General features: G+C 37.0%; 1 protein-coding gene across 2 annotated transcripts; it reads right to left on the reverse strand.

Moving 5' to 3' along the window:
- Positions 1-19: 19 nt before the first annotated feature.
- Positions 20-12,188, reverse strand: fbxo18 (F-box DNA helicase 1). Of its 2 annotated transcripts, XM_084406973.1 has the most exons (22): positions 12,086-12,188; positions 10,607-10,734; positions 10,196-10,357; positions 9,641-10,104; positions 8,031-8,161; positions 7,453-7,585; positions 7,109-7,299; positions 6,843-6,917; positions 6,218-6,300; positions 5,948-6,116; positions 5,606-5,825; positions 5,327-5,414; positions 4,367-4,453; positions 4,052-4,188; positions 3,829-3,925; positions 3,542-3,705; positions 2,783-2,858; positions 2,391-2,594; positions 2,146-2,271; positions 1,023-1,129; positions 777-911; positions 20-690 (listed from the first exon to the last, which is right to left on the reverse strand). In XM_084406973.1, exons 2-22 carry the CDS (start codon positions 10,623-10,625, stop codon positions 523-525), a joined length of 3,036 nt encoding a protein of 1,011 aa, XP_084263099.1. In that variant the 5' UTR covers positions 10,626-10,734; positions 12,086-12,188; the 3' UTR covers positions 20-522. The 2 variants fall into 2 exon arrangements, with proteins under 2 accessions (XP_084263099.1, XP_084263098.1); XM_084406972.1 differs by lacking the exon at positions 12,086-12,188 and having other exon boundaries at positions 10,607-10,746.
- Between the last annotated feature and the right edge of the window lie 9,247 nt (positions 12,189-21,435).

Genomic DNA, 21,435 nt, shown 5'->3' on the forward strand with positions numbered 1-21,435 from the left:
AAAACATTTTTTTGGGGGGGGGGGGGGGTGGGGGTATAGACAATGAATATATAACACACACTGAAAAATTAAAGTGCAAAACTTAAGTTAGTCTATTACACCATCCGTCTTTATGTGATATGTAGGAATGGTTATTTTTCTTTCCACACATCACTGATTTGACAAACATGGACATACAGTAAACACAATCATAAACATTAGTGTTGCTCATCAACTATTGTGTCATTTACAACAGCTGTAATACTGTAAGTATCAAGGGCTTGAAGAGGCCAGAAAAAGGCACTGCTTATTCTCCACCTAAAAACAGTGACGTCAATGTTTACCGTTCCAAAAAGGGCAAAAACATTTTGCAGATGAAAAACTTAAATCTTTTTTTTGGTTACTGAGCACTTAAATAAATATAACTAAAAATGTGAACAATTAAAATAAATCCACAGCAGACTAGAATAATCCACAAACATGAACTTTACAAAAGCACCACAAAAGACACAAAGGCAAAGGGATCCGAACACATGATGGCGTTTAAAGTAAAGATAAGAGCATGGCGACATTGATGGGCAGCTCCATTCTTTCATTGGTATAGGTCATGGATCTGACCCGTTCAGGAGGAGAGAGCAGGAATGCCGTAGGTCCCACACGCTGCTCCACACAGGTCAAACACAGAACGCCACCCATGTCCACGCTGTCCACCTGTAACACACACATTGAATGAATCAATACAGGAAGTGAGTTTTTGAACTCAACTTAGATGAGTAGTTGAGCAAAGAGACACTAACATATCTGACAGGGAGTCTGCACATGCTGAGGATGGATTCAGCGATGATGTGGTTCTGACAGTCTTCGGTGGAGCAGACGAGACACGGGCTTTTACTCAGCAGAGCGCTGGTCAGCTCCGACCTCAGGAAGTACTCCTGTGAAGGAGGCCGGAAACTTAGTAATAATACAAATGCTTCAATGTCATGATATCTGGATACTCTTTAGATTATAAAGACCAGATTGAAGATGAAGCAGCAATGACTCACCCCAGGGAATGTGAGGATGTTGCTGATGGTCTTGGTGATGTACAGCGTTCTCTTGGCTCGTGTGATCGCCACGTATAACAGGTTCCACTCGTCATCTGGGACGTTTGCTGCCGCCAGAGAATAAAGATTCAGTCTTATGCATTTCTGGATTTTCGGAACTCTCTGGAACACTTGGTTTTGATTGGTCAATTGAGACATTAGGCAAATATTTTTGCAGCTAAGAAACTGTACATGATCTCTAAGTTGCACAACCGTGCACAGAAGACCAACATCAGGATTTTTAGTAAATAATACAATAAATTTCAGATTATTTTTCACCAAACCCTATATCGGATACCCCAGAACACTTGGAATATATGGCGGGTGTCGCACGGGATCATTCTGTGATACATTTGTGTCTTTTTTAAAGAGATTTATGATTGTCGCTATTGACTCATCATATGGATGAGGGCGAGAAGATCCATAAAAATATGGCATGTGCCATAAGAACAACACTAGGGTGAGTAAATTATGACTTAATTTTCCTTTTAGGGTGAACTATCCCTTTAAGGGATAAGATTCTTTCTACCCACTGCAGTAAAATGTATGTGATAAAAATACAAAATGTACTTTTTTTTTAAAAGAATACCTTATTGACGGGCTAAAATTGATGGAACCTACAGGACGTGCCCACAGATGTCAGATCATCATAAATGTACACTTTGATCCACCAGATGTCACTTGGCTAAAGCCCAGACAGACTTTGAGGCTCGGATACAGAGACTGCAATAACTGTAAGAGCTGGGCTTTATTTTGTTATGTGCAGACACATTCATTAATCATTTATTGATTCTAGATATGGGGCGCAACATGTGGCACCATTTTAAGCACCATGTGGGACAGTAACATTAAAAAAATGAATCCAAGGTGATCACTAGAATGTTTCTTGGCACAAATGAATAATATACACACACACACACACACACACACACACACACACACACACACACACACACACAACATACATTAAGGCAAACATGCTTTTGTTTTCTGTCATATATAACCATGATATATTACCTCTTACGGTACAAATGATAAAGGAACTGTTCATTTCTTTAAGATTTTTCAATAAAGTACCACAAACCTGCGTTGAAACCGCCCACTCTCTGCAGGTTGTGTCGAGCGCATGGCACTTTCATGAAGTCATCTGTCACAACCACTGTGTCAAACTCCAGGCCTTTTGACTTATGTACCGTACCAAGGATAAAATCTGTCACAATCAGAGAGATATTGCATATAAGGGCTGTATGCGTACAGCGATCTTACTGCGTGTATTCCTCAAAACCAGTGCTTTAGTCTTTTCACTCTCTCCATTTCTGTCTGACTCACCTGCGCTCTGCAGGCTTTTCTGGGCACGATCATAGATCCGTTTGACCAGCTCTGGAATGCGTTTGTTGAATTTCTCCACCATGGCTAGCTTTCCCTCCAGCTCGCGGTCTTCTGAGGCCATGGCGTATCCCTTCAGACCCATGAATCCACCCATCTTTTCTCTGCAGAAACCTCGGATGAAGAAATCCTTGATCACGAGCCTCTCTGAGGTAGAGAAACAAACCAAACTTTAACAACCATCAGTTCTAAAGATCCAACAAGATATTAATAATTATATGAAATAATTTACTAGCTTTACAGACAATAAACACAGACATTCATGAGCATTGCAATTATGATATTATGATTAACAGCGAAACTAAGATAAAACTTTCAAAGCTAAAGTGACTCACCCTTCTTGCGTTTGTCCTCTGGTTGCATCAGGACCCAGAGATCCATAATTTTCTCCAGTCCAAAGTTTTCAACACCCTGAAATCAGAGGTTGACATTTTAAAAAAGATGTTTTGAACATCAAGTAACCTTTTCTGATACGCAAAACAAATCAAGAGCTGATCAGAATATACGTGAGGTTTAAAACGCACATTACGATAAACATTGGCATTGTCGTATCATTACTAATTAAGACAAATGTTTAAAGAGGCCATATTATGCCCTTTTACAAAGTCTTGATTTTGTTTTTGGGGTCTAGAATAGGTTTTCACAATTGAATGTTCAAAAGAACACATTGTTTTCCCACATATTTTACAGCACCTGTTGCAGCACCTCTCTTCCCAGTCTGTCAGTAACGCTCTATTTAGTTCCTGTCTCTGAAGCCCCTCCCTCTGAATAAGGCAATGTGCTCTGATTGGTCGGCCGGTCAACCGCTTAGCGCGTGTTTCAGAAATGACACGCCCGTTACAATAACCGTGAGTTTCATCACACTACTAACACAACTCAACCAGGCATCGTCCCTTTTTTGAATGCTTTGGGTGGGAATTATTTAAATGAGGAACATTGTGATGTGTTGGTTCCTGGAAGAAAACTCAACACTACAGTGGAGGTGTTTCAGGGACTTCAGAAACTGAACTGATATAGTGAATTGAGTGACTTTTCAACAGCAAGTTGAAAATGTAATAAAAAAAAAAAAATACAATAAAAGATAATGCACTCACTCCCACAATGTAGATCTTGCAGCTGGGGTTTTTGTCTGTGAGTCGAACAGCCTCACTAAAAACAGTGACGTTACAGCGGCTCAGAATGGCCACGCTCCCTTCTGGCAGCCTCTGTCCCAGGTTCAGACACTGCAGTGTTTGTGTGTCCTCTCCTCTTACACTCCCTGAAAATGTGCACATTATTTTTATGATTCTGCCTGCTTCATACTTCATTCCAAAATCTACAAAAAAGATTTTTTTTAAAACAAATAATCTCTTTTTACCCAAATATAATTTCTTAAACTTACCATCCTGATTCCCACCAACCAATATCTGCTTCACTTTTTTACAACAGTCCAATATTGTAGCACCAACGTAGGCAATCTCAGAGCCAAACCTGAAGCTCTATGAAATAAATGAGCGGTAAACAATTGAACATATTTACCCATAAACACGTGACAGATGTTTGATGTGAAACAACCAATCTATAAATAGTCTCTGGAATTTCCTTGTGAGTGAGTGTTTTTCTACCTGTGTGAGATAGTAGATGTGTGTGTGAGGAACAGCACGCAAAGCATTGACCGCTCCTCTGAAAGTGTAAATCTGTTGATGAGGATCTCCAACCAGGATTTTCCCACAGCTCTGAGAGAGCATAATGTCCACGATGACTGGAATAAAAACAAGACCACAAGCAGGACAGAATTAAGAAATTCAGCTCTACAGAAGCATAAATAATAAATAAAATAAAACAAAATACCAGAACCAAAAACTACTACATTTTAATGCAATCTTTAATAACCTAAAACTGGATGAATTTGACAAACAATGATAGGTAAATTTTTTAACCTGGTGTGCAGTCTTGAGCTTCATCAATAAATATGGCATCATACCGGTCCAGCTCTGGTCTCGTCAGCTGCCAGAGTTTAAGGTATCCTATTTGCAAAAATCAAAAGTAATTATTATCATAAAATGTGTTTCAATCCAAAGTTGCAAATTTAACTTATGCGCACTTATATTTAACCTGGAATATCTTTTCCATCCCATGTGTTCAAGAGAACAAAATCGTGACTTGGGAAATTTTAACTGGTGTTTGGGAACGGAATCGTGTGAGACGGATTTGGGAGGTCATTTTGATGACAGACTTTGGCTCAGGCATTTTCGAATGATCAAACCAACATTCAAGACACTGCACAATGAAATTGGTCCACTGGTTAGTCCAGTTATGCCGTCTCACATGTTCTGTTGAGGCAAAGTCACGTGACTTTTTTTGTTGCCCATCAATGGATTTATTCGATAAATGTGTTTTCATCATAGTTTATGCAAGTCTTCTGGTTACACTTTATTTTAAGGTGTCACTGTTACAGTGTAGTTGTATATTTAAGTACTGAGTAATATTAATTAACTACATGTACTTACTATAGGGTTAGGGTAGGATTAGGGTTTGGTTGAGGGTTAGTTGTATGTAATTATGCTTAATTTACTGTTATTACTATGGTACGTACATGTAACATATGTAACAAGGACACTGTAAAATAAAGTGTTACCAGTCTTCTTATTGGATAAAAAAAAAAGCATGCATGAGATTTTTATGCGCATTTTAAGAATTTATGTGCATCTTGATTTTTTTTAAATGCAATATACCAAACATTCACATAAAGATAGGTGGATGGAAACTTAGCAATAGAAACATCTAAGAAAAAAAAAAGATTTTGGGTTTGTTTGGTATTGTGACTGAGTGTGAAAGGAAATTATATTATTTGGAGTTTATACACCTAAATATCTGTGTGTCCAAATTTTGGTGCTTACCATCATGGGTCATGTTGTACACTCTCTCTTTTTTGGTCTGCAGGTCTACCATTTGGTCCCATATATTGTGCGCGATACTTGCAAAGTTCTGGGGAGAAAGACTTTTTAATGCATTTTCTTTGTCACAAAAATTGTGCAGAGACCCAATTAATTTAACATGATATTTGTTTTAGACTGTTTTCATTTTTATTTTAAATCGACTATCATTTAGTAACCCTTAAAACAACATTCCCAAAAGCACGAGCTGTAAACTGACACAACTGTGTTTCTTCACTTTACCATTCTTTGTTTTTCGTCTGGGTATTCAGTCTTTCCGCGTGTGCTCTTGTACTCTGACGGAACGTGTTGGGGGCCAACCCGCTGATCTATGGACGCCCAGTAGTTGTGGAGGGTTTGCGTCACCACTTTAGCATTGACGAATCCCCCCTGTCCTTTAGGCAAGACCCACGCCACATCAAACGGCTGCAAATTATTGGACAGTTTCCGCATATTTTTATACCTGCATAGCAGAAAGGTCACACAAAAGATCCTGTTTATTATAAAAGCTCAATGATTCTCATTCTTCAAACTAGCAGACTGTTTGGTTAATGTTTCTCTGCTGATGGGACAGTACAGACTGACCTCACTCCCACAGCTCTGAAGGCCATTGAATGGACCGTACTACATTCGACGTTGTGCGGAAATAAACGCTGAGCTTGCATCGCCACGGATTTGTTGAAGGCCAGGTAGAGGAAGCGCATACGTGGTCTTTGCTGAGCGTACTTCACGAGTGTGGTCGTCTTTCCAGTGCCTGCGACAAATAAAAATGGGATTATATGAACAGAATACTACTCACTTTATTTTAATTGAACATTTTCAGCTGCGAAATAATATAAATGATTTTTTCCTCACCTGCAAAAGCCATTATTTTAACAACATGATGATTCTGGATGTCATGGTTGAGTATCTGCTGTTGCTCGTGAGTGGTATGCTGTCTGAAAAAATGACGATTATCATTACAATAATATCATATATTGATTGTAATAAATATATATACGCTGTTCAATAGTATGGGATTTGTATGATTCCAGTCTCTTATGCTCACCAAGGCTGCATTTATTAGAAAATACAGTAAAAATGCAACGAAATATTATTACAATTTGAAAATAACTATTTTCTATTTCAATATATTTGAAAATGTACTCCTATTCTGTGATATCACAGCTGAATTTTCAGCATCATTACAGTCTTCAGTGTCACATGATCCTTCAGAAATCATTATAATATGCTGATTTGCTGCTCTAGAAATATTTCTTATTATTAATGTTGAAAATAGTTGTGCTGCTAAAGAACAACAACAAAAAAAACATTTTTTCTGTATTCTTTGACGATAAGAAAGTTTAAAAAACAGCATTTATTTGAAATAGAAATCTTTTGTAACATTATAAACAATAACTGTCATTTTTGAATAAAAAAAGTAATCGTACTGACCCCAAAGTTTTGTGTAATTAATATGCAAATACTATATCCTGCCCACCTGTTGTCATGCAAGCTTGGAGGAGGCGGTGCGTTCTCCATTAAGTGCAGTACGTAGAAGATGTTGTAATGCCACCTAAAGATGGAGGTTCAAAAAGTGAAGATTAATTTAGATTACCCCACAAAATACAGAAAACAGTCTCGTTTAAGTGTTAAATAGTTTTCATTGGCTAGACAAATGACCAGAAAATTCCCCTCTTTTAACTCCTCAGCTGCCATAAATAAACAACTTCTCGACTCCTGTTTGATATGGACCTTGTCTCTCACCTGTTGCTTATGTTAATATTATTATCTCTCATGGCCAGGAGCAAAGTGGCCATGGCCCACAGGTACTCAGAGATTCCTCCTGCTGTCAGCAGACACCCAGACTTCCGCAAGAGAGCCACCAGATCCAAGACATCCTTCACTCCGTCAGCCAAAATCAGCATCAGGGCCATGGTAGACCAAGGGTTTGGACCCTGTAATACAAGTCGAAACAAAAATAATTGGTTAAAAAAATGCCCAAAAAGTGGAACCTGATGCACATTATAATGCAGTTAATGCACATTGCTGCAAAAAAGGCACTACTAAACTAGTAGTTTCAGTAAATGTTAACTGTGGGTTTACATTACCTCATCATCCGCCATGTCTGGCAGTCTGTCTTTGATGCAGCCTTCAGCGTGAGCGTAGAGCCGATGCCCTTTCACACACTCCAACACGTCCTTCACATTCACCCGTTTGCTGTGTTTGAACTGCGACATGTACCTGGAAAATCACGCATGTGCTGTGAGAATTTCACAACACAATATACATTTGACTTAAATTGGCAAATTATTACTCTAACAAACAATTCGATTTTGCATGTGAACTCCTCCTTATTGTATTTTTCTTTATTGTTCTTTCAGTTTTTATGTTGCCTCTATATATTTTCACCTTTTCCATTTATTTTCTGTATTTGTCTATTTTGGCACTATAAGCACTTTGCCATATATTTTAAATGTTATCAATCTTTCCCAGTGATGCTTAACTGACTAAACTGATCAGTCAGCAGATGATAAAACTACAGTTGACCTCCGATGTACAAACGTCACACCTAACAGGTTTGATCTCTATCAGCAGCTCAGATGTGTGAAAATGGCCCAAGGGTGTGAAAGTGGGGGATGTTGTGAACCCTCTTTTGTTGTGCTTCAAAGACAGTGTGTATTCTTACCTCACCATATTAAGAAGACAGAGGTCTTCCTTTTTGATAATTTTATTATCGTGCAGGATAGACTTCACTTCCTTCAGCGCCTCTTTTTCCCGTTTACGGTATCTGCAGTATAACTTTTTCCAAGGAAGAAACTAGGGAAGAAACCATGACATGTCACGATGACTGATCTATATACATGACATTCATATAGTTCAGCTGTCACAATATTGCAGTTAAGGCATGACCATTGGACAGTGAAATGCTCATTGGGTCAGCAGGGTCAGACAAAAACAGGTGGAGAAGAAAAGACACGTGTTAACTGCAAAAGAATAAAGAATTAAGGTGAAGAATTAAGTGTGAAACCATCAGGAACCCTTTAGTCTCCAGCGCCACCATTTTCCAGAACTGCAACCTACCTGGTTTCTCCAGAAGTGCAAGGTGTCAGGGTCTCAGAGACTTGGGTTAGGTAAAGAATCCTTAAAAATGACCCACACTTAATAAGAATCACAAGCTGAAGTGTAGTAAAATACATGCAGACTGTTTTTTTTTTATAGGCTTTATAGACAGATTGAGAGTGACTCTTGAAGGACCAGCACCACATCCTCTTCTACCATTATTTGAAGAATTCATCTTCCAGAATACGTTTTAATAAGTTTTGGGAGTTTATTTTTAGTCCATCTCCTACCCTGAAGTCCGTTTCGCAGAGATAGACTAAAAATGAACTCCCAAAACTTATTAAAACGTATTCTGGAAGATGAATTCTTCAAATAGTGGTAGAAGAGGATGTGGTGCTGGTCCTTCAAGAGTCTCTCAATCTGTCTGTCTATAAAGCCTATAAAAAAAACAGTCTCCATGCATTTTACTACACTTCAGCTTGTGATTCTTATTAAGTGTGGGTCATTTTTTAGGATTCTTTACCTAACCTAAGTCTCTGAGAGCCTGACACCTTGCACTTCTGGAAACTCCAGGTAGGTTGGAGTTCTGGAAAATGGTGGCGCTGGAGACTAAAGGGTTCCTGATGGTTTCACACTTAATTCTTCACCTTAATTCTTCATTCTTTTGAAGTTAACGTGTTTTTTCTTCTCCACCTGTTTTTGTCTGACCCTGCTGACCCAATGAGCATTTCACTGTCCAATGGTCATGCCTTAACTGCAATCTCTAGTATTGCATCCTTCTCATGGGCATTTAATAATATTTGACTTTTCAGTCTTAGTTAAATCTCTTTTTTGGCTTATTTTATCTGTAAAAGAAAAAAAATGCCTAATAATTCTGCACATTTGAATTAAAGGCGTTTTCCATTTCCAGCCTTCATGAACAACTATATATCACTTATAAATGATTAAATATAAAATTAATAGTAGTTATTAAGATTAATATGGTTTGGAATTGGCAAAATGTACCTGGGAATAAAATATGATCAGAAAATCAACGTGCCTAATAATTCTACACGCACTGTATATATATATATATATATATAGAGAGAGAGAGAGAGAGAGAGAGAGAGAGAGAGAGAGAGAGAGAGTGAGAGTAATACCTACACAATTTATACCAGTGTACTAAAACTAAACTGAATTAGCATAAACTAACTTTTATTTCACTGTGAAGTTTGAAAGGCATCAACATCAACACACCTGGGGGTCAATGACGACGGCCCTCCAGCGATGGCACACCAGGCTGATGTGTCGATAGAGATCATCCGCTGGGAGGTAAGCGAACATATCCCTCAGGATCTCCTCGGGCAGGTCCTGAACGTGACCCTGGGGCACCTCCTGTCCTCCCTGCACCCCCAGCAGCCCGTAGTGGGCATCGGGAAGGGCTTCAACCAGGTCCTCCTCATGCTCTTCTTTTTCCACCAGTTCTTTTTTGACCAATGTGGTTCCAACCTCAAAGTCCTCGTCGAACATGTCCTCAGTGATTCCTTCCATAAAGTCCTCCATTTTATCCTCTTCTGGGATGAGATGTCCGACGGGATCCTCTTCTTCCTCCTTCTCCTCCTTCACTGGAGTAGTGGTTCCTTTTTGGGGGCTGGTGCTTATGACTCCAGTGACAGAGAAGAATTCAGTAATGCCCCTCTGTTGGTCCACACCACCTGACGCTTTAAAGCAAAATTTAAAGATGTTAAAGTGGGAATTTAGCACTGTTTTTTTGCAGAAAGATGCAAAAGGCAATGGCAAATTCAACAACACCTTGTCTGCTTCTTTTGGTGGGTGTCCTGGGCTGAAGTCTTCGGTTTGGATCACTGTTGCTGAGGTTGACATTAAATGGCTGTGTGAGAGACTGGTTCCCTGCGTTGCTTTGCACCAGTTCATCACATTCTGAGGGCCCCAGGTGCCTGCGTTTGGCCCTTCCTATAGAAAACACATGCAAAAAATATATTACCTACGTAAACACGTTAAACAGCTAATAATCCATTTACATTAAATAAAACACACCGACAAAACTCACAAGATCGGGGCTGATACGAACTTGGACTTCAGTACTGATTCGCGTTTGTGTTTACTTATTTAAAAACATACATTCAATGAACATACAGGCTAGAACAACATGACACGCAAAGAGAAAAGTGCAAAACAAAATATGTATTTTAAAAAATTTACCTTTGATGGACGATTCCATGATATAAAGACGACGAGCCTCTTCAACCTCCCGATGTTGTGATATTTAAACTTGTGTAGAAGAAACGAAAACAACAACTTCACAAGGGTTCCATTTCCGGTTTGCGTCCCTAAAATTTAAAGTTCACACATCATTTCAAAATAAACGTTCTAAAAGTCCAGCGATTTTTTTTATAGGGCTCTCTCATAGACTGTAAAAAAAAGGGTTCTCTATGACAGAAGCGGCACTCAGGGCTCAAATATTTCTGAGTACTGAAAAGTAAATTCATATCCTCGATTTTTGTTGGTGGAAAGTGGTGCTGTACTTTTCACTCTACCTTTAGGTGGCGACAAGCGTTTGGTTCAAAAACATCGATTCATTCAAGAACACACTGTATTTATTTCAGCTAGTTGCTAAAATGTGTAATTTTAATTTAGTTTAACTTGATGTAGCCCACAAAAATATTTAAAAGTAAAACTGAAACAAACAAAAAAAAAACGTGTTTTTGAGGCATTAAAGAAATAGTTCACCAAAAACGAAAATGCTGTCATCGTTTACTCACTCTTAAGTTGTTTGACTTCCATAGTAAGTATTTTGTTGCCATATGGAAGTCAAGTGCCCCACAACGGGTTGGTTACAAACATTCTTCAAAATATCTTCTTTTGTGTTCATAAGAAGAACGAAATTCATACAGGTTTGGAACAACTTGAGGGCGAGTAAATTCAGTGTTTTCTTTCTCAGTTTTAGGTAAATATAATTAAAAATCATCAGCCGGTCACATAGATAAACAACATAACAAAATATATTTTTGCCTTTTTTAAAAACAATATTTATTTTATTTGTTTGTTGTTATTATCCCTCTTTAAAACCATCTGTCTGTCTGTTCTCTGTAGTGTTAAAGAAAATCAATAGATGGCGGCAGAGAGAGAGAAATTGACTCTTCGCTAAGCCCCGCCCCCTCAAGAAGTTTTTTGTATTTTTTTATTATTGAACAAAAATCACCGGGGATACATCACAGGATAAGAAACTCAAGCTAGACTAGAGCAAGGCAATAAATAACATTTTCAAGCAAGACAGGCTGCAGTAAACAGAGATAGGCGTGTTTACTAAACTCAGAAGAAGTCATAGGAATTAGCTTCTGTGAACAGCGCGTTTTTCAATAAAACGCGTTCATACAGTAGTTAAAATCGATTTGTATTGCAATCATTTTTATATGGCGTTTTTTTTTTATAAACTGTAGGCTGTAATCGAGACAATAAACACTTATCAATATCAAAGTTAATTGTACCGGGATGAGAAAAGCCTCATTTGATAACGAGTCGATTGTTGAAATGAGCTGATGATAACCGATTAGTGGTGTAAGTGAACAGTGTAGCCTACTTAATTTATAGTCAGCACGCATGATGATAACTGTGAACTCATTAGTTAATCTACTTAATCGATATGTTTAACCGTAAATTGTTATTTTGCCATTAATTTACATTGTTGCAAATGTATAGGTGTCCTTACCGATGTTACACATTGTCATTTGGTAATGTTAAATGTCTTGCACAAGAACCTCAAACGTGGAGCATGTCCCTAGACCAGGGATTTTGCAAAGGTACACTGACCTTGTTTGTTTTTGCAGTAATGATCTTAGTCTGAGCCTGCTTGGATAAGTGTGTGTGTGTGTGTGTGTGTGTGTGTGTGTGTGTGTGTATGTGCAGGTTAATATAATTGTGGGGACCAAATGTTCTTACAAGGATAGTAAAACCTGATATTACCTACATTCCCACGAGGGTAATGCATTAATAAACATTATGTTTTTGTTTGTTTTGTTTTGTTTTTATGTAAAAATGCAGAACGTTTTCTGTGATGGGTAGGTTTAGGGGTAGGGGATATAATATACAGTTTGTTCAGAGTAAAAATCATTATGTCTATGGAATATCCCCAAAACGTGTGTGTGTGTGTGTGTGCGCGCCACTTACAGTCTGTAAATGTTTAAGGGTGGTTCTTGCTCTTCAACATCCTCTGCACACAATACTGTCTGCATCTCTGGGCTGCTCCAAACATCAATGAAAAGCTCTCATTTTCCACTTGAACTTCATGCTGTCTTAAAGTCATTCTGAAGAATAGACTTCAAGACTCTTATGTGTGCACGGAGATGCATTAAGAGATGCTCTAATCCAGTGCTTTTACAAAGTGGGATTCAAATTGTAAGCATGCAATTCCTGCTAGGGATAAAGGAGGCATGACGTAATGAACTACAAGTTAATGCAAATAAAGTCAACAGGTTTTTTTTCTTAAGTATTTTCAAAGTATTGTTTGATAAGGCGAGTCTTGAGTCTGCGCATGAAGATTAGGAGGGATTCTGCTGTCCAGGCATGTAGGGAAAGTTGGTTTCGCCATTTGAACACAAGGACAGTGACGTGTTTAGCCTTGTCGTGGGGTTAAAGTGTGACTTTTGTGCACTGTGAAAAGTTCTCAGTCTGTGGTCTCTCTTGATCATGCAGTTACAATGAATGGGCACTGATCACATCACTTCTGAAGACTTGAAATATAGCATCCAAGTTTTATAATACTGTTATGGTCCTTGTTTATAATACTGTTATGGTCCTTTGTGCTCTTTTTCATGCTTGGAAGCTTTTGTTCATTCATTGTAATTATATGGAAAAGAGTGAATACAGTTATTCAGAACTTCTTTTGGATTCAAAACTTACGAAGTCATTAGATATGCTGGTAACACTTTAGAATACTGTTCCAGATAATGTTGGGTAATGGTAACCCAGTAATGACTCAAGTGTCCTTCAGAAAGTGTTTTAAAGTGAAAAGCATGAACTCCTTATTAATCAGTTTTTCAGTTTCAGGTTTTTGTAAGGTTTAGGATAGTAATTCCTTCCAATGGTTTGGTAATACTTGAGTCAGTGGGTTACCATGATCTTCAATTTAAAGGGATACTCCACTTTTTTTGGAAATAGGCTCATTTTACAACTCCCCCAGGGTTAAACAGTTGAGTTTTACCGTTTTCAAATCCATTCAGCCGAACTCCGGGTCTGGCGGTACCACTTTTAGCATAGCTTAGCATAGATCATTGAATCGGACAAGACCATTAGCATCTCTCTCAAAAAAATGACCAAAGAGTTGTAAAATGAGCCTATTTCCCCAAAAAAGTGGAGTATCCCTTTAAAATGAATTATACATTATGCATTATTTGCATTAATTATGAACCTGTACGTATATAGTACTTCTTACTATGAAAAAAATAGTAGTTAGCTAATAGTGAACTATCACTTTCAACGCGATTACTTACTAATTAGTTGATCAGAGTTTCTTGTTAGTTAATAGTTATACTAGAATGTTAATATTGCGTTACTCATTTGTACTTAATGACGGAACAGTATTCTAAAGCGTACCCGAAATGGCACGTAACACATAAGTAGAAACACTGAAATAGTTTTGTAAAATGTACTCCAATAATCTTTGTTTGATTTAAATTCAAAGTTTAATACGCTAAAACATTGTCATGGTTCTCTAACAAATTTGTCACAAAATTTTCACATCATTTTCATTTAACCACTTAATTCATTTAACATATAGCAGTTAAATTCTGGTGAAAGTTTTGGCCGTTGTTTAGTCATGACTCATTACCAAACCATGCTAACTTAACCTAAGCCTACCAAATCTTTCCAACCAAATTTTTTGGGGGGGGATTCAACTCGAGCACTAATATTAATAGCTGGCATGTGGTGTTTGGTTCCTTTTTGTGTTTTTTTTTTTCTTCCATATGCTGCTGTCTGTGGCTGGGAATTCCTGCCCGTGTGAAGCTGCACGTATCATGCAGAATGACTCCAACACTCAGCTCTGGCACTTGGTGTGTGTGGCTGGACTGTCTATGACATCACCTTCAAGAAGAGTGTGTGTGTTAGCAAGCATGCACTCCTCACGACTCTTCTTGTCAGAACGTTAGCTAAAGAGAACATTCCCTGTTAGCTCAAATAATCAAGAAATCAAGAAAGTGTATCCCAATTCGTGAAGGCTATACTTATGCACTATTCTATGATGTTTTGTAGTATAAATGTTCACTGAACATTACAAATAGAAAATGTACACTTTAAATACCCGGATGATGCACTTATTTAACCGAAAAAACGAAGGCTTCGTCTGAAATACTATACTATCTTGAGTAGGTACTTATTTTGAGTAAGAAATTACTTCACAACTGCTAAAAAGTATGTTCTTTTATATAGTGTGAATGTGTGTATGAATGTAATCTGGACGTACTACATTCGCCATACTGTCATTATCATGTGACCTACCTCCGTCAGTTGTGCCGCTTTACTGCCATTCACAAATCCTCTCCCGTGGCCTCATGGGATAGTAAAGTGTCCATATCATTCAGAATTACACTGAAAGAATTTACTTTTTGCATACTCTTTAATGAGTACTGTGAATTTGAACATACTTGTTTGTCACATACTATATAGTAGGGAAGTTTGTGATTTTGGATGCAGCCGAAATGTGTGGATTGTTGGACACTTCATCACGGTTAAGTAAGTACATACAGTGCGTCATTCGGGATGCGACTAAAATGTCAAAAAATCGTGGCTTATATTATCTTGGAAATGGAAGGTCAAGTTGAGTGCAATGCATTGTGGGATACAGCATCTTGCGCAGTGCTCCACATTTTTGCAAACGCTAAAAAGTTGCTACATACTGGAAGTACTACAATAGTTCAAATCGCAAACTGACATTGTGGTATTTGTAGCCCTTATATGGAAACTAACATTTTTAAAGAGCACGACGGTTTGAGAATTCACTTTTGAGGTCTGATTGTGCATAATTTATGCTGTAGAACAGAATGTGAAAGTCTTTTTTAATTATGTTAACCACATGAAGCCGTTATTTTACTCATAAATCGAAAACCGCAATTCTAAATGTCCATTAGAGAGTCTAGAGAGGAACCGTGGCTGGAACATGTTCATTCTCTTAAAACTACAGCCTGAACAACTCAGTTTTACAGCAGCTGACATGACTGTGACGTTCATTGCCTCTGCAAATGCGTCAAGACATTGCTGGTGAAATCTGCAATATTTCTGGTGAAGTTATTAGTAACCTTGCATTGCTTAACCTGTTATTTTTTAGCATAGATGTGAAAATACATGTTTGTAGTTCATGAATACAAAGGTTAGTCTCTTTTTAAAGACACTCAGCAGATTATTGCTGTAGTGAAAGCACTTTAGTTTGGGGACCAATTCCCACTATTAAGTTGCAGATTAGTTTGCATAATATTAGCATATTGGCTGTTTATTAGTACTTATAAAGCACATATTCATGCCTTATTATGCATTACCATATTCTACATCCCTTAAATCCTACCCAATACCTAAACTTAACAACTACCTAATAATTATTTATAAGCAGTTTATTGAGGCAAAAGTCGTGGTTAAAGGGATAGGTCCCCCAAAAATGTTTTTTTTTTTTGTCATCACCAACTCACCCTCATGTTGTTCCAGACCTGTATGAGTTTCTTTCTTCTGTTGAACATAAAAAAGAAGATATTCTATTTTTTTCCCCCTACTATGGAAGTCAATGGCTATACCGCTAACTGTTTGATTACCAACCAATTGCTGTAAAGCAAATGTACTGAACTAAAAAAAATTTATTTTATACAATTTTACAAAATAATTTAGACTCTACAATTGCTAGACAATCAAAGCCCTGTGTCTAACCTGCGTCTAAGTTGTTTTCCAAATTTGAGGATTTAAAGCCTTTTCATGGTAACGTATAATGTCCAATTTCAAAACGGTTTTCACATAATGAATTTTGAAAGCTTAAAGGGTTAGTTCACCCAAAAATGAAAATTCTGTCAGTAATTACTCACCCTCATGTTGTTCCAACCCCGTAATACTTTCGTTCATCTTCAGAAGATATATGTTATGAAATCTGAGAGCTGGAATTTTATGAAATCTCTCTGCTGGCCCAGAAAAGTTAGTAAAGACATCGTTAAAATAGTCCAAGTGACTACAGTGGCTCAACCTTAAGTTTATCAAGCGACGAGAATACTTTTTGTTCGCAAAAACGAAAAGTAAAGGTTGGAAAAATTAAACCAAAAAATTCAACTTTATTCAACTATTCATTTTCTTCCGTGTGGGCCTCTGAGTGAGTTCACGAGAGCGCCACGACACATGCGCGAGAACTGAGAAGATGACACTCACGATCATTCGATGGGAAAGTGTGAAAGGTAAGCCATCATTTTGCGGCGTTGGTAAGGCACTTTTACGTTTTCTCGTTGGTTTCTCACGATTCGGACATCCAGGAAATGCACACATTAGAACCATTTTAAATATGGAATGCCAAAGCTGACTTTATTATAAATAAATACATAAATAAATATACGAAGAAATGTAAAAAAGCAAAAATACATAAATACATAAATAAATATACAAAGACATGTAAAAAAAAGTACAAATAAATGAGTATTTATACTTTTATTTCCTTATTTATGTATAATTGTATTTTTTCACACATTTTTTTATTTATACATTTATTTATTTCCACTTTTATTTATTTCCACATTTATTTATGTATATGTTTTTATGTCTACATTTATTTATTTTCACATTTATTTATTTCTACATTTATTTATTTCCACATTTATTTATTTCTACATTTATTTATTTCTACATTTCTTTGTCCGTATGCTAATGACGGGGGCGTGTTTTACCTCAGACATCAGCAATTGAGCTCAGAGTGGCAGTGCTGAAGCTTTGAGGCAAGAGGTGTGTGGACAATATCACATTTTAAGTCATGTTATATCACCCTAACTGTATGTAGGGTAGGCTATATAGGGTTAACACACATGAACAGAAACTGCACTTCAACGGGTCTGATAGCAGACACTTGGACATGGAAGCGCATGAAAGTATCCACTATAAGATACTGATAAGGGGCTGATAAGAGCTTGCGTTTGGCTTGCGTTTATTGTCGATGAGACTCGCACACCAGCGCAGAACGCGGAGAGAAACCAGCGCACATTTCACTGACTCCTACGCAAGCATATTGATCAATGAGTTTGAAACGCAACTCTCAACAGTTTACATTCGCGTTTCCAAATTTCGTATGCATAACAGGTGACAATTAAAATGCTTAAAACACAACCCATATTTCATAGATGCTGCTCTTAGATAGGCTAGGCTACTGATTAATCACAAGTCATCAATTTGGAATTATTCTTAAATCAAACAAAAGGGGCTCATGTAAACGCAGCTAGTGAGCCACGCATCTCACGCCATGCATTGGAGCACAGAAGCATCATCATGCCCATTCAAACAGCACCTGTCGTGCCCATGGTCGTGGTGATATTTCCCCCTATAAATTGATTTCCAGGGGCGTTTTTCCCCCCAAACCTTATTAAATAGCTATACATTATCATATATGTCAAGTTCTTACTAATCGATAAACTACTCAGTTATTATAATAATAAGGCCAGATTGAGGACACGCAACAAGAATGAGCGCAATTGGAAATGGCAAGCATTGAGCCTTATGCTGCGATGTGATATGCAGCGTAGGAGTCAGTGAAATGTGCGCTGGTTTCTCTCCGCGTTCTGCGCTGGTGTGCGAGTCTCATCGACAATAAACGCAAGCTCTTATCAGCCCCATCCACCGCATTTACATTGTTATTAATAGTGGATACTTTCATGCGCTTCCATGTCCAAGTGTCTGCTATCAGACCCGTTGAAGTGCAGTTTCTGTTCATGTGTGCTATGTGTGTTAACCCTATATAGCCTACCCTACATACAGTTAGGGTGATAGTACATGACTTAAAATGTGATATTGTCCGCACACCTCTTGCGTTTCGTTTGGTCACACCACAAAGTGTCACTGTGGCCTCAAAGCTTCTGCACTGCCACTCTGAGCTCGGTTGCTGATGTCTGAGGTAAAACACGCCCCCCTCATTAGCATACGGACAAAGAAATGTAGAAATAAATAAATGTAGAAATAAATAAATGTGGAAATAAATAAATGTAGAAATAAATAAATGTGAAAATAAATAAATGTAGACATAAAAACATATATATATAAATAAATGTGGAAATAAATAAAAGTGGAAAAAAATAAAAAAAATAAAAAATGTGTGAAAAAATACTCATTTATTTGTACTTTTTTACATTTCTTTGTATATTTATTTATGTATTTTTGCTTTTTTACATTTCTTCGTATATTTATTTATGTATTTATTTATTTATAATAAAGTCAGCTTTGGCATTCCATATTTAAACACTACATCAAGACCCATCTACGTCATCTTCTCAGTTCTCGCGCATACGTCGTTGCGCTCTGGTGAACTCACTCAGAGGCCCACACTGAAGAAAATGAATAGTTGAATAAAGTCGTTATTTTGGGGTTTTTTGCGCACAAAAAGTATTCTCGTCACTTGATAAACTTAAGGTCGAGCAGAATTTTCATTTTCATTTTTGGGTGAAACCCTTTAAGCTTTCAAATGACACCTAATTTATGGTGATTAGTGAAAAAACGTGATAGGGGGGAAAAGGCTAAAATGCGTGCCGAAAACAGGTTTTAACATTAAACATTGAAGACAACGTGTGCATGACTGCTTGTTAGGGCAAGCTTGCTTGGCAATAATTCCATTCATTGCTCTCCCACACATTGTGCCTGAAGATGTTTCTCATTACATTACATACATGCTTTTGTTCACAGTGAAGATTCTTGCTGAGAAGAGCATATGTTGAGCTTTGGATGCTGATGATAATAAACCAGCCTGGAACAGCATGGAAATTGATGCTAGCTGATTCTGATATATCGTTAACAATGATGGTTTTTAAATACAACGTTAAATTACTATAATTACTCATTTCATCCTTAGAAAAAACTGCAGAATACAGCATGCTGTGTCTATCTTCTGATTACTTAGTTGAATGAGGCGCGTCTATGTTTGACTCATTTTCTTTGGACACTTCTGGTACCACCCTGATTTCCTTAAATACATAATATAAAAATACATTTGAACAATATTTGTTAGTTTCTTAACCAGGCCAGATTTGGTAAATTTCCTCAGCGTAATTTCCCCCAGTGTATTTGCTTCTGAATATTTTCCGTCCATTGAATGCAGTGTCGTTATCGTTAGCTAAAAGCTTTTTTTGTTGAAAAAAATAAAGCATAAAGCTGAAATAAAGTCAAATATAAATACTAGTATTAGATGTAAAACTTAAACTAAATAAACATTTCTAAATGTTGCCTTGTCAACTAACTGAAATAAGTTTACGTTGAAGCACTGAAATAAAAATAAAACTGAAATAAATATAAAACATGTAAAATATTTTTAATTATATATTTAAAAAAAAACGATTAAAATGAAAAAACCCATAATAAAATTAGCCTTCTAAAAATAAACTACAATTAAAATGAAAACTCAAAATATTACTAAAAACTAATAGCACATAAATAATACTAAAATAAAACAGTTTGAATGCCCCTGGTTCATAAATGCCCCCTGGTTCTTCCTACACTTGCCTTTATTTGAATAAAATGATAGTATATTGGGGCTATATACTGTACTTCTCATAAGGGTGTTTCATACACACTTTCTGGAATTTGTGAATCATTGAAAGGTTAAAGGTGGTCAGCTTTCTCTGTAACCTTGAACTTTTAGACGTTTCTTTTCTTTAAAGTGCCTCAGGAATTCACCATTTAAACACCTTTTATGAGAACCTGTGACATAGAACTGTCTGAACGTAAGTCACGTGTTAAGAATGATGCAATCCTGGCTTGAAATTACCATCGGCATTCCCCGCTCTTGGTCCACAGATATGAGAGATACGGTGTTACTGTCAGTTGACATAAAAATTGGTCATATGCAGTTTGTGGACTTGTACGTTGGCCCTATTGCATTTGAAGGACATGGTCGTCCAGTGTCATGGAGCTTTTTGAAAACGTTCTGCTATAAATAAAACATGAATGCCTTTCACTATGTGTTAAAATAGATTTAGCAATACTATTTTTTCCTATAAAGGCTGTGGTCACCCCATCACACGGTCAGCTGATTGGTTTACCCATCTCACAGTGACCTACTCTTTCTATCTGAACAGCTGTTAGTTGCGTAGTGCATGTGATAGTTGCCTGGTCACTTATTAATGGCTCTTTTCCTGTCCGAATGGAAATTTGGTGGTGAATTTTGGTGGTGACCTGTATTAGTATGAGCATTTCATTGGTTGCTAACTTCAGTCTAATGTTTAACTTGTTGTGTCTGATGCCAAGGGGCATCATTGGTTTATTAGCACAGATTTGTGCATTGGGAGATGTTGTGTAATAACGTTTATGAATCTGGGTGTTGGACAGAGTTACAGGAATATGTTTGAGCGTTTCCGTGCTCTTTAGATTCATAAAGATACTGGATAGATATTGAGACAGACACAGACATATTTGTTAATAGTTAGTAGTCATGCATTATGTAACGTTAACTGCAGTACAAGGTGACTAGAGGACCTGAGATATGTTTTATGCAAATTTGTGAAAAGTGAACATGATTTAATATCTGGGCTAATTTATGTAGAACAAAAAAAAATGCAAAATTAGATAAATATTTTTAATAATAAATTATATTTCAAATTAATTCTAATTAAAAGTTATACTATTGTAAGTAATAATTGTGATATATATACAATTCAATTAGAATTAAAATTCATTTCTATATATAATGAGTGATACAACAGCTGTCCTGGACTTATAGCTATGATAGATTAATAATAGATAGATAATAGATTATTGGGTCAGATTTCAAATTTAGACTTTTAGTTTTAAATCTGACCCAATAATCCCTCCATAGTCCTGGA

This window comes from Rutilus rutilus (assembly GCF_951802725.1).
Source record: "Rutilus rutilus genome assembly, chromosome: 4".
In the NCBI taxonomy this organism is placed as follows: domain Eukaryota; kingdom Metazoa; phylum Chordata; class Actinopteri; order Cypriniformes; family Leuciscidae; genus Rutilus; species Rutilus rutilus.

Excerpts from the sequence above, each read along its gene's own strand:
- fbxo18 (XM_084406973.1), bottom strand. Across the intron at positions 7,300-7,452 it reads CAGACATGGCGGATGATGAG|GGTCCAAACCCTTGGTCTAC; the intron begins GTAATGTAAACC and ends CTTGTATTACAG. Across the intron at positions 912-1,022 it reads ACATCCTCACATTCCCTGGG|GAGTACTTCCTGAGGTCGGA; the intron begins GTGAGTCATTGC and ends CCTCCTTCACAG.